Here is a 13,737-nt window from a genome sequence, read left to right as displayed (position 1 = left end):
CAGTTCCCTGTCAAGAAATTGGATGCAAAAGGAGAAAGGAGATCTGTTATATTTTGGACCCCAGTCTTCCATGTAGTCCATAAATCTCCTTATACTTATTGTGAGTTCATTGATCTATTCATATATCCAGTTTCATCTCTGCTGATGACAAGTCCCCCTCCCAGACTCACAGCTGAAATGCAGAAAATCTTGCAGCTGTCCAAAAGCTATAAAATAGGTGATTGGTACTTTTACCAAAATCACACAGAAATCAGGATTTATGGCTGTGAATTGTGCCCCTACAAGCTGCCAAGATATGTGCCTATGAGATTATTTGCCCTTGAATACTTTAGGCAGTTTATTAGCTCAGATTTGACTCATTTTTATGAAGCCAAGAAAAAGGCTCGGCTGAAGCTAAGAAACCAACTAGGCCCCCTCATCATTAACAAAAAGGAAGGGTGGAAAGATGCTGAACAGATATTAAGTGAGCAGCTGAAACTAAAGAGGAGTTTTTGGTGGGTACCCTATGACCCACAGGGATTTATCCATGATAGAAAGACAAAATATAGGCTATCAGGTTATGAACATTGTAAAATCCCTGATATAGAACAGTATGCTAACCAAGATGAATGGATAGAAGGCACATTGGTAGAAGAGATTACTGAGGAAGAGAAAATGGAGCAGGCAATGAAAAACCTTGAAAAAACTCTTGACCTGGACTCTTTTGGACAGGTCTCTTTCAAATTGCCTCAACACATTGGAGCGGGCACATCCTCTGCTACAACTGCACAACAACCTGCCCAAGAAGATACTCAACCTGCAGGGACATCCAAAGGCAAAGAAGTGATGCATTCAGAACAACAAGAAGTCACAGATCAGCCTACATCATCACAGCAGCAAGGCCAAGGGCAAATTCCTCCTGCCCAAACCAACGCACCGGAAATACCAGCATTGCAGACTCCTCTCAATGAAGAGAAAGGAAGAAAAAGAGACCGAGAAGAGGCCACACCCATAAGTGGGCCAGCAGAACAGCCAGAAGCAAAGAGGCAGAGAGTGGATCCTCTACCTGAAGAGGAAGTTATTGAGGAGATTATTGAGAGTCCAAGAAGTGAAAGGGCAGCCAGCCCATTAATTTCCCTAGAGACAGAATCACCTACCAGTTCTCATGGACAGCAATCGGGAAAACAGCCCATTATGGAGATTTCATCAGCACGGCCACAAAGCAAACAAAGTTCAGATATCAAGAGGCCATTCATGGAGATCAAGGCACAAAATGAGCCAATAAGAATGCAGCTTTACGATCAGTTCCTCAAAATGACTCCGGCCAAGCAGCAGAGATTGATGTTTGCCTATGATATCAAGGAAGGGAAATTAATCTTGAGTCATTTCAAGCCCACAGTGCAGCAGCCACAGTCAGCTGCCGATTATATTAGAACAAATCTAGAGGCTCTGGCCAAAGACATTCACCCTTTGGACCAGGTAGAGTTGCACAAACAAACAGGTGAAATGGTTTATTCCACTTTGGCAGACAAGGCCATACAAGCTCAGCAATTGCAGAATTCACTGAACAATACATCTGCTCAATTAGAGTTGGAAAGGGTATCCTCTTTGGCCAAGGACAACAGGATAAAGTCCTTGGAAGAAATCATCATTGAGCTGGGACATAATCCCAAGGATCCCAAGGCAATAAAAGCACTCATAAAGAAAAAGGAGGATGACATAGCTGCCCTCAAGAAGCAGTTAAGACTGCCAGTTACTATGCATCCGCAGACCACAGAGATGGTGAAAGAAAAAGAAGAAGACATGATGGAGCTGTTAATTAAAATGAATGAAAGACTGGCAGAAACAGAGAAGGCTTTGGAGAAAGCATTGCAGGAAAAACAGGGAGAGTTGGCCTCTCAGCCGGCTCAAACAGCACCAATAGCCACAACTGCTCCTCCTGCAGCAACAACATCAGTCCCTCCCACTGCCCCAGCATCAACAACAGGTACCTCAGCCACAGATACTTCAGCAGCAGCAGCAACAACAGTGCCAGATACCAGCATGAGCATGGAGAAGATGATGGAGGAAATAAAGGCCTTGGAACTCCAAATGGCAGAGTTAAAGGAAGCCAAAGAAAAACTAGCCAAGTTGGAGGTAAGCTATGATAAATCAAAGATAACAGTGGCTGAGAAAACAAGAGAGGTAAAGGCCTTGGAAAACAAGGTAAAATCTTTAGAGAAAGACCTGACTCTGCATAAAACTCTGTCAGAAATCAAGACAATTTTGTGGACTAAAATTGGCCAGTCCATCACCGATCAATGGAGATCAATTCAAACAATTCATGAGCAAATTGAATTGATAGAAATAGCCCGAGTGGAGACTCAAAAGGCCAAAGCATTATTAAGAAACATGCCAGAACAGGCCAATAGATTAATCCATTTTTTGAATACTCATACCAGAGAGCAACTAGCAGCTCTAGATATTCAGGACAGAACAGGTGCAATTTTGACAATTAAAAAGGTGCTGACCATGAAGAGTTTTGTGCAAAATCTGGAGAGAAAATGTCAAGAAATGCAGGTAGAAATAAATGCATTTACAGAAAATTTTATAGCCTTGCAGCAAAGGGGTCTACCCAGCTTGTTAACCAGCAATCAGAGACTGTTGACACATGAACAGTATGCTCACAGGGTAAACACATATGTTGCAAATCAGATTACAGCATCATCGAGCACTTCAGAAGACATAGTGCCTCCCTCTGGACAAAGCTTGTATGACAAGTTGGAAAATCTGTTCTATATTGAACATGAAATAACACATCTTTTTGAAGTCCCACCCAATTTCTACAGGTACACTGAAGCTGATGAAATATTGATAAAACTACAAAGACACCAGTTGCCAACAGACCAATGGTGGCAGAGCATGTTGGAGGTTTTACCAAGGTAGTTTTGGTGCTTGTTCTTTTTTGATCATCTGCATATAATCAAAATTCAAATGTACGGGCCACCTGTCAGAAAATGAAAATAACCAAGGAAGGAATTCACGTTGAATGCGTTAAGGCAGAATCAAGCACAGATGACAGGGCCGTGACAGCAATACAGGAACGCAAATTGAAGAGACAGCTACCAGCCGACTTATTCAGTCAAAAAGTCAAATACAGCAGACCACCTAAGGCAGCCAGTACAGCGGAAGTTACTTCTACATTGATTACGCTCTGTTTTCAATGTTATTTATTGCCTTTGAAGAAGTAGATGGATAAATTTATTGCTTGATATTTTCCCTATGAGATATTTTGTAACTCTTTTTGTATAAATACCTCCCCTAGAAATGTATTGGGGGTTGGTTGGTGAATATCATTCTGGACCTGCGCTGTAAATTTTGAGAACTCTTCTGAATAAAGATTGTTGGAGTGCTTTACTGATGAACTTGCTGGTTGTGGGATCAATGGCAAAAGAATATGTTGCAGAATTCTCGTGTTACCTCATGGATCAATAAGTCTTTTTTAACTCTTGTTTATCGTTCCTATGTTTTATATATCATCTATATATCATATTCTGAATTGCAGGAAAAAAGAATAGCCCAGAATTTACTTTACTGTACTCTGTGTTCAATTCCTGTCAATTTTTGTGTTTTCTTCAGGACTAGCATAGGCAGGAATTCTTGACTGCTCCTGTCTCCCTGGTTCTTACACTCTAAATATAATTAAGGAATTCTTAACTGCTCTTTGGTAATATTTATTCATTTTCCCCCTGTTAGCATAATGAAAGATTCTTGATTGCCTTTCATTCCCTGACTTCATTTCATCTCATTACAGCTTGAAAATTGTTCTATGTTTAATTATCTTGCTCTGTAATTCCTCCTTTGCCTAAGAAACCATACCCAGAAATTCATTCTCACTGACTCCATTAACCCAATGGTCTGAACTTCTCTTATATTGCAGCCCTGTTCTATTGAATGTCACCTTCCAAACATCAAACAAATACTTGAGCCTCATAACTAGCCTAACATATAGCAAAACCAAGCTAAATCATAAAGAGAGAGCCCTCTCTGGTTGCAGATTGGCTAGAATCTGCAGCTAAAAGACTGGTTAGTGGTTACCTCGGCCGTATTCCCTCCTTAGAATTTTCCTGGGGAACAACCTGAGTGATAACAAAACACATCACTGGTCTCTCACCATCTGGACACCGTTTTACGAGGAGCATTGGTCATCTTGCTTTTGTGTTGAATTAAACGCATCTCAGCTCATATGAACAAAAGCAAAGTGTATTAGTAAACTCACCTGAACAACGAATGAGAGAATGAATTCCATGGGAGCTAAATTGGATCTTGGTAGTAGATCCATCCCTCTTCCCCTCCAAGAGCAATCTAGGTAAGGTTTGTTTTAGAGATAGTGTGTAGAATGTCTCAAGTTCTTTTAATCATCTGATGGTCCGGGGCTCCAGCAATTTCAATTTCATTAGGGAATGAGAGAAGCCCTTTATAACAAAACTACACTTGGATGTCAATTCAATTCTATGGTATTTTGCCACACCTTGTCAATCCACACTAGATATCAATGCCCTAGCTCTCTAAGTTGAAACATGAAGCTTCTATTTACCCCTGTGCTAAGGGGCTTTTCATTCTAGTATTCCAACTTGAAGAAGACAGGAATTTGATATTAAAATCAAGTTCCTATTTGTGGGGTGAGTCTGGATTATGCATAAACCCTGGACCCCATCCTTAAACCCATTGACATATTCTCTGTCCTCAGCATCATTTTGGGTCAGACTTCTGAATCCACCTCTGCATCTTTGGGGTTTAACGAATATCCTCTCTCCAAGCCATTAGCAATGCTCATCGAAAATTCCACTGTAGAAGGGGAAACAAACGAATACAATATCACTATATATGCTTGATTCGTGTTGAAATGGATTTTAGCAAAGGGTTTCCTGCTGAAATAAACTTGATAGGTGAAAACTATTCCTAGTCTCAAAAGTTGGAATACAAAATGTTTCTTTTCACTGCAGAGTCTATTTTGAAATAGAAAATTTGGCAACACATTGCCAAAAAGGCCAAGGCAAGCTAGGAAACATCAACATAAGTCAGCCTCGTGGGTTAGTGCCAATACAAAACATCAAGTGATTTGAAAGGATAAGACAGATGACTTGGAGCTCCCCAGGAATGAGCCAAAAATAGGAACATCCCTACTAATAAGCAAGATGTGGAACCATAGGATTTAGTGAAGAGGAAACTACCATTCCCCCAGACTTGGACCAAGAAGCATCAAAAGAGGAAAATGCAATACCATATGAATCAATGGCAGAAGAATCTATTATTCCCCTAGTCTCTCTTTGTTTGGAGCAGGGAACATAGAGGCAGTTAAATCCACAACCATTGGCAAGTTGGGCATGTCAAGCTGAAGAAGTTGAGGCACTGGAGAAAGAAAAAGCAAAACCATCAAATCATGACAATTTAGAAAAAGGCCAAAATAGCAAAGAATCCAACAAATGAAAAAGAAGTTTGGATGGTGGTAGGAAAGAAGAAGAAGCCTCCATCAACAACCCAACCAATGGTGACAAGAAGTTGGGCCACAATCCAATATAATTATGTATTGCTTTTGTCTAGTGTTATGCAAGCAATTTATGCAAATATATTCGTGTAAGCAATTTTGGAAGCTATCTTTTTTTTGGATAACTAACAAACTAAGCTAGTAGATTTTAATTGGATCTATTAAGCCCCAACAATAAAAAATTTGGTGTACCTTGTTAAAGGTTAAAAGAATCAGCCTGATGTAATACGCTCCTTACTTCAGCACACAGCCTTTTTCGAACGAATACAAATTTTGTTTTGGTTCAAAAAAAAATACTAAGCCTAATTGGTGTGTTGAAATTGACCATGTCGACCTCAATAAGTGTGCCCTACTATGATAGAGTGTAACCCCTTTCATGAATGTGCCCCCACTAGTGCTCATCAATGAGTGGAATAACTCCACTGATCCACATAGCTAATAGGATATGACAACCATCATAATGCCCCATGCCCATGCAGTAATGTGTCATGCATCAAGTATAATTACCATCATTAAAGCATTCCATTGCTTTAGCAATAGAGCACTGACCTAGGAAATTGTGCCCATCGTGGAACAAAATAATTTTAACAAAGCAAAAATGGTAAACTTTAAGACGGTTCATAAAAAAATACCTCCGTGCAGATCACCTTCACAAATGCAACCTCTTTCCAAATCTACAATCTTTACAACTGCAAAACCATGCTAAAGGGAGAAGAACTTGAACAACAAGGGAAAATCTTTAGAATGATTTTAGATGGAATTTCACTTTTTCTCATTGCCTTGCTTTCTTGGAAAGGCCCTTCGATTGGGGACACTTGGCTAGTAGGAGGTACTTGCAGTGTTTTATGGCACATGGCTCGGATGTCTGATATTAGCCTTTTGTGGAAATGCAGGTGCAAGGCTATTTTCATGAAAAAACCTCTCCCCCTCCTAGCTTAGGGGTAATGAGGATTTTAAAGCAAGTATTGGCTTTTCTTGTTAAATTCAAATTCAGTTTCTTCCATAAAGATCTTGAATTCATTTCTGTTAGGGCACAAGCTCATATGCTAGCAACTATGGGTAGGAATTTCCATGTAATCCTATTTTAAGACCATTGTAACTCTCTTTGTTCTATGATGTAACTCTTTGTTCCATGAAGTAATAATAGATGATGCATTATTTTTAAGTAACAGATAATAGAAACTTGTAATATATAGAGATAAAGTTAAAATGGCAGATATGTTACGTCAGTCTTATCAAATACAGTTTTCATCTTATTCTAGATCTCATTTGGACAATCAATCCCACTCATATGAAAGCGAATCTCCCTCGAGATATAGGTGGTTATAAACTTATAACTCATATAGTTTCATCCTTCTTCCCATCAATGACAATTTTTTGTTGTTCATAATTTGAATCTAAAACCACAATGTTTGTAAACCGCCAAAGCACCTTACTCTTCAATAAAGTTTCCATATCTTGTACCCATATTCCATAATTATGTCCATTCAAAACCATGGACTCTTGCTTAGAACACATGACGTTGGTCTAAAGATCTAGTCCCCAATTCAATCTACAAGTCAAAACCCTATGTAAATCTACCAAATAGATTCGACTTGTCAAGAGTGCATCCAACTGACAGACTCCAAAACACTTGTGGATGACAAGCTAGGTCCAAACAGCTCTGATTCCATATTCGAGAGCTAAGAAATTAGGATGATCAAAGAGCTAAGCATTCCAAGAAGAGGTGGTATCTAGAGACATTGGTACAACACTTAAGCACAAGTGAGCATAGCTCAATGTATATATAAGCATAGGAAACCAAAAGATTTCCATATTAAACATAAGTCTCATTATCTTCACATTGATATAGATCAACCCATAAGGCCATCTTATATAGCACCAAGATGTAACCAACTCCCCTAAAGTGGGAAAGATGAGGACATCTTAGATTGGTTAGGGCTTATAACAGACTCCTTGAATTCTACCTTATTTTGTGCACTTGTGAATTACATTAGTCAAACTGTCAAACTGATTGACTAATTAAATACCTAGTTGACCAATTAATGGACCGTTCAATCAAAAATCGATTGTCAACTAACTATCTCCAAAAGATCTAGGGTGTGATAAATTTGCTTAACCTGCTATTCCAACGTAATTTGGCCACTAAGAGATGAGCTCTCCGTATGAAAGGAAAACCCCAAGTTATGGATTTCATCATCCATCCACCATGTAGCAATATCAACTCTCCATACTTCTCATCTAGTGACTTCCATTGCTTTAATCTCCGTCATGTTTACATCTGGTGCAAATCTTTAGCATTTAAAGGAAATCTACCATCATTCATATGATACTGCAATTCCCAAAAAATAATGAAACGAAATTCAAATCAGAAGACAAGAAGCACGGAACATAACATAGGTGGCGATCATTCAATCATCTCTTCGTTCCTTATCATCTTATCTCTTTACTATTTAGCAAAAAGCAAGTACAAATCAGATTGCACACTTCACCCCCACATTCTTAAATAGCAATTTCGTTCCCTTAAGTTTGTACGTTAGAACAACTCGTAACCGTACTTCAAGTAACTATTATTTATTGAGCAACTGAATACGTAACAACAGTTGAGTTGCTTTAGCATGAAATACAGACTCCCAAATGTTTCTTTTCATGAATGTCGCTCACATCCGAATTACTATTGCATAATTCCTTGACCGTCTACAATTAGCTGTAACTGCTTATTTGCTGGTAAGCTAATCGTCGTCTTCGGAGTTGCTTTGACTCTTTTCATTCCTTCCAGATGTCTTTTAGTAATTTAGAGCACTTAAATTTTCATCTGTAGATGAGTCATTAGAGCCTGCTCAAACGTGATTTTAGCTCAGGCTACATTTCGTAACACCATATGCCCTGCTGAATCGTGTAGCTCGGAAGGATTTTCCATGGCCCATCTCAACATATTGCTCTTACTATTGACTTGTCAGTTAGCGTTTCCAGTTGAAATGGGCCATCTGACATTGCTAGACCTCTAAAACTTTTGGCGGGATAAAAACCTCCCAGCAACAAAGGGCAATCCTTTTTCTTTACCTTTTTTGTACAACCTGTGTGAAGATCCAAGACTGACTACCATCATGGTTAATGTCAGATTAAATGCAATTAGGGTTTCGGGAAGGCAGCCTTGCAAGAGCTTCATGTTGGTGGTAGTCTATCTGTTATACGTTTGGAGGTTTTTCCTAACATATTTTCTATTCTAATTTGCCCAGAATTCAGTAGTAGAGATTTATAGGAATTACAAGTTTGAGTGGGGAACTCTGAACACCTCGGTTTTTCAGATCAAAAACCAATTTGAAACAACAAAGATCAAAAATTTGACAAAAACAATATTCACCAAGATTCCAGCCAATATCTCCAAAACATATAATCGTTAGACAACGCCTTCATGTTGTTTACATGACTTTTCTCAGTTGGGTTTGAGCATATTCAATTGGCTATTAACAAACCCATCTGGCAAAAGCCTTCCAACCATGCTTGAAACCCAACGAAAGCTGTCATCCATATCACAATTTAAGATAAACAAAGGGGCATTCAGCCAAACTTCCTGAACAGCAAGTCTACCCCACTATCTCTAAAATCATTAAATGCTGCTCCCTGCAATTGATTCCTAGAATTGAGTTTCAGTTCAAAGTGTTAATGTGAAATTCCCCAACCAGAAAACAAAAGATAGTGAAACACATCCCTAATCTCTCACCATCTGGACACCGTTTTGCGAGGAGCATTGGTGATATTGCGTTTGTATTGAATTAAATGCATCTCAGCTCATATGAACAAATGCTAAGAGTAGTAGTGAACTCACCTGAACAACGAATACGAGAATGAATATGGTTGAAGCAAATGCTTCTGGGCTTTATTGTGTTTATGTCGACCATGGAATGCCCAACAAATTTGAATGAGAGTGAAGACATCGCCATTCCCACACAGGTGCAATTCAGGACTGAAGGAAATCAAATCGTGGAATTACATCCTCATCCTTATCCTTTCCATGATCCGCAGCTTTCAGTATTAATCTCGTTTCAAAGTATAGTTTCTTAGCGTCGTGATCTACGTGTCATGCCTTCCCTGGTTCTTATCCAGTGACACCATCCATATCGTGCTTCCAATCCGCATTCATATGATTATCAATCTAGTGCGACACCTTGCTTATTGATAATTTTCATTATTTTTTTCAATGGAACATATATTTCTCAAAATGGGCAATAAGCATATATCCAAATATTTTCCCACAGGGGATTCTTTTCCCGGCTTTAAAATTACAATCTGATAAATTTTAATAAGGTTACTGTATTACAAAAGAATCCACCAAGTGAATATAAAAATTAAACTCCACACCAATATAGCAATTAGTAAAATTAAATAAAAAAATATTAGTGATCAAGGGATAAATCCTACATTAATTAACTAAATAAAATTGGATTAATAAATTATAAACCAATTTATGTGCTAAGCAGTTAAATAGCAATTTCACATTAGTTCTAAGGATTAGTTCAATTGGTTTAGTTCCCTTTGCTAAAGCACCTATTAATGAGAGGTCAATTCTCCTCGATATCCTCAACGTTAGGCTTTGTTAATAAGCCAACGGGATGTAATCCCTTTAGAGGATCTCCCCGGAAATTCCCTAAGGGAAAAAATAATTAAATTTCATGTTAAATAATATAAATATGTAAAATTAAAATTAACTTTTCAATTATTTATATTAGATAATTAATAAACATGAAATTCTCTTTATATTTTATTTTATTTTGGACAATATTAAAAATATAATTTAGATTGTAATTTTATTTTATTATAATTCGCATGTTTATAAATAATGCATGGTAGAGATACAAATAATAAGAGAAAAAACAATAATAAAAAAATATATATATAGCAACAATGTACGTAAACCATACACACCATGATCTACTATGGAAAATCTTAATCAAGGAAAACTAGTCAACAATGGATGTATTATTATCTCATGGCTTAAACAAATGGCATGCATTGACTTATAAGCACCAACTAGTCAACAATAGATCTATTATTATTTCACGGTTTAAACAAATGGCATGTCTTTACTTATAAGCACCAAGTCGCCCAACATCTTGTGCCTACCAAGTGAGCCCTCCACCCAACTTAAACATATTACAATGGAGAATCCTCAAGCCTTTTAAAGGATTCATCACATCTAATCCATAGGCCAACAAAACCATGTTCCTAAAACCACCACTATGGAGCTAACAACTTTGACTCTTTCATTAAGTCAAGTTTAACCTAACACTCCCCCCTTTAAACTTGACTAGGGAAATCTATATGCTCTCCCCCTATCAACTATGTCTACTTGAAGAATTTATCGACAGGGGTACACATGCCTAGCCAAGTCTTATAGTCGTATGCCCATATACATATAATTTACAAATTTCATCTCTAAAGTTTTTTTCTTGTTATTGCTATCCAGCACTTATGTTTCCATTCTCTCGTGTTTACTTGCCTACTCATGTTAGGTGCTCTCCTCACTAGATCTCGCTTTTGGGGTTGCATCTCACCCTACTATACCTCTAATTCCTAGCATGTAAATAAATTGTGTTACAATACCATGGGTTATGAATATCATGTACCCAAACAACCATAACTCATTTAACTCATTCCATAACCTTCCAAAAGTTACATGAAGAAGTCAAAAAATTATATGCATTTTGTTTTAATTTGATTTGTTTTCACATCAAGCAATCTCCCACTTGAGACCAAATAGAAGCGTGAGCAAATATTTTTGTTATTACTTCTGTCTCCTTGCCAATAGTGCTTTGATAAGATTCCTTTCATCATGTTTGCATCACCCCACCCAAGGTTTTGAAAACCTTCTGCTTATCCCTTGAAAAAAAAAAATTTAACATATCAATTGGATTATCTTCAGTGTGTATTTTCTCCAACTATAGTAGTCTGTCATTTAACACTTGACAAATCCAATGATATCTCACATCAATGTGATTTGTCTTAGAATGATATGATGGTTTTTTCATTAAATGAATGGCACTTTAATTAATGCAACACATATTTGTCTTTTTTATTCCCATCTTTCCTAAGAATTGTTACATCCACAACATCTATTTGTGTGCTTCCATGGCAGCTATGTATTCTACCTCTATTATGGAGAGGGATACTACATTATGTAGTCCACACACCCAAGACATTGTTGCACCTACAAAAGTATATAAATAACCAGTAGTGGACTTTTTGGTGTCCACGTCTCCAACCATATTTGCATCTATATAACCTTCAAGCATAACATTATTATTATTACCAAAACATAAACAATAATGATTAGTACCCTTGAGATATCTTAAAATCCACTTTACCACTTCTCAATGTTGTCTATATGGATTTGCAAGGAATTTGCTTACTACTCTTGCTACATGTACAATATCTTGTCGGAGACATACCATGGCATACATCAAGTTGTCAACTGTTGAAGCATATGGGATTTTACTCATTTCCTCTTTCTTCTTGTCATCACAAGGGCACAAATCAACATTGAGCTTGAAATAGGATGCTAACAGTGTACCAAGTACTTTGGCATCCTTCATGTTGAACCTATTTAACACCTTCTCAATATATTTTTCTTGTGACGACCACAATCATTTGTTATTTTTGTCAAGCATGATCCTCATGTCTAATATTTGTTGTGTTGGACCCAAATCCTTCATTGCAAATTGACTAGCTAGATACTTCTTCAACCTATTGATCATGCTCTTATCATGTCCAACAATTAGCATGCCATGCACATATAATAATAGTGTGATGTACTTTTCTTGGTCATACCTCTTGAAGTAGACACAATGATCAACCTCTACCCTTGTAAAACCATTCTTCAACATAAATTAATCAATTTCTTGTATCATTGGTGATCCGTAAACTGTCGTGGATATTCCACTGGACAGTTCGTCACAACAAATCTGATAAAATTATATTAAAAATCTGAGATTCTACACTATTACAATTTTATCAAATTTCTAGATCTATAAAATTCATTGTAATTAGTGCATGCATGTAAAAGTAAATCAAGTAGAAAATTATAGAATGACAAAATAAGTTCACATACACCTAATACACAAGATATGCTCTCTGGGAAACCCTTTCGGGAGAAAACCCAGCTGGAAGGTGAGGTCACTTCGCTCTCTTTCTCTGTCTGGAAATATGGCTGTAGATACAAAGAAGTAATTTTTGTGGCCCGTGGGCTGCTACAGTGCACAAATCCTCTCTCTGTGATCTACCTCCTATCTCTCCTAGTTATCTTTGCTCAACTATGGAACAAAATGCTCTCAAAAGAATGGAATGCCTCTTTCTCCTAGTGGCCCGGTTATAACACAACCTGATAGCCTACTAGTGGTTAAGTTTGACTACATCAACTCTTAACTATAGTTACAAAATAGACTCTTCTAGAGCCTTTTACATCACAAACACGTGGCTAGCCCCTTTCCCATGAATAATGGGGGCTAGCGCGGCATCCTCTTGAACTATAGGTGTGAAAACATGAAGGTTAACTTCTGAGTGGCATAAATTTTGCATACGGACTCTGATTGACACGATTCTTGTGCCGTTGGAAAGCTCTCTGTGTGTATAATAGCATAAAAAAGTGCTACAGTACAGTAGCAAATTTTATCCCCAAAAAATGTCATTTGATGCCTCAAAACGCTCCTGGAAGGTTTCGAACCTCATTTTTCCAAACTGGGTCCCGCTAGTAAAAATGGTCCCATGAGCTGATTCCTTCCGCTCCAAATGCATCGAGATGGATGGAAAACAATATAATGATCCAATTCGGATCACACCTCCCCATTTTGGGAGGCTTTTGGTCCCCAAAAGCTTTTACTAAATGAGGTGAGGAAATTTTTCCTCCACCTTCTCTCTAGTGTACCATTTAGCTTTGCCTGGAAGTTGTCCCTTCAACCCAATCTGCCAAAGGTTTTGTTGCCCTTGTCTTGTAGTTCTGGACCTCTTCTGCAAAACTGTATCTTCTGTTAACTCTGCCTGAGCGTTTAGTGCCAAATCCTCCATAGAAGGTAGGACATGTTCCTCTTCCTGATCTAGCATGGAAGGCTCATAGAGTTTCAAATTCTCTACATTTACAACTAAGTAAATGCACATATATGGTGGTAAAATGAGTCGATAGGAATTATCACCCACCTTTTCCAGTATCTCAAAGGGACCATACCTTAGAGCCTTAA

The 13,737-nt window shown here is 37.8% G+C and overlaps 1 protein-coding gene across 1 annotated transcript in view; it reads right to left on the bottom strand.

The window, feature by feature from the left end:
- LOC149150692 (Tetratricopeptide repeat (TPR)-like superfamily protein) overlaps positions 1-9,566 on the bottom strand; it is a 62,636-nt gene extending 53,070 nt beyond the window's left edge. The window contains exon 1 of the mRNA XM_089439121.1: positions 9,336-9,566. Within this exon, the coding sequence (XP_089295247.1) occupies positions 9,336-9,450 (115 nt within the window). The 5' untranslated portion in view covers positions 9,451-9,566. The remainder of the gene's footprint in view (positions 1-9,335) is intronic.
- Between the last annotated feature and the right edge of the window lie 4,171 nt (positions 9,567-13,737).

Source organism: Pinus tabuliformis, chromosome 9 (genome assembly GCF_031772625.1).
Source record: "Pinus tabuliformis cultivar Carrire ecotype Pingquan chromosome 9, CPIR1, whole genome shotgun sequence".
In the NCBI taxonomy this organism is placed as follows: domain Eukaryota; kingdom Viridiplantae; phylum Streptophyta; class Pinopsida; order Pinales; family Pinaceae; genus Pinus; species Pinus tabuliformis.
Note: the sequence above shows the minus strand (reverse complement) of the source record. Positions and strands in the feature narration are given on the sequence as shown.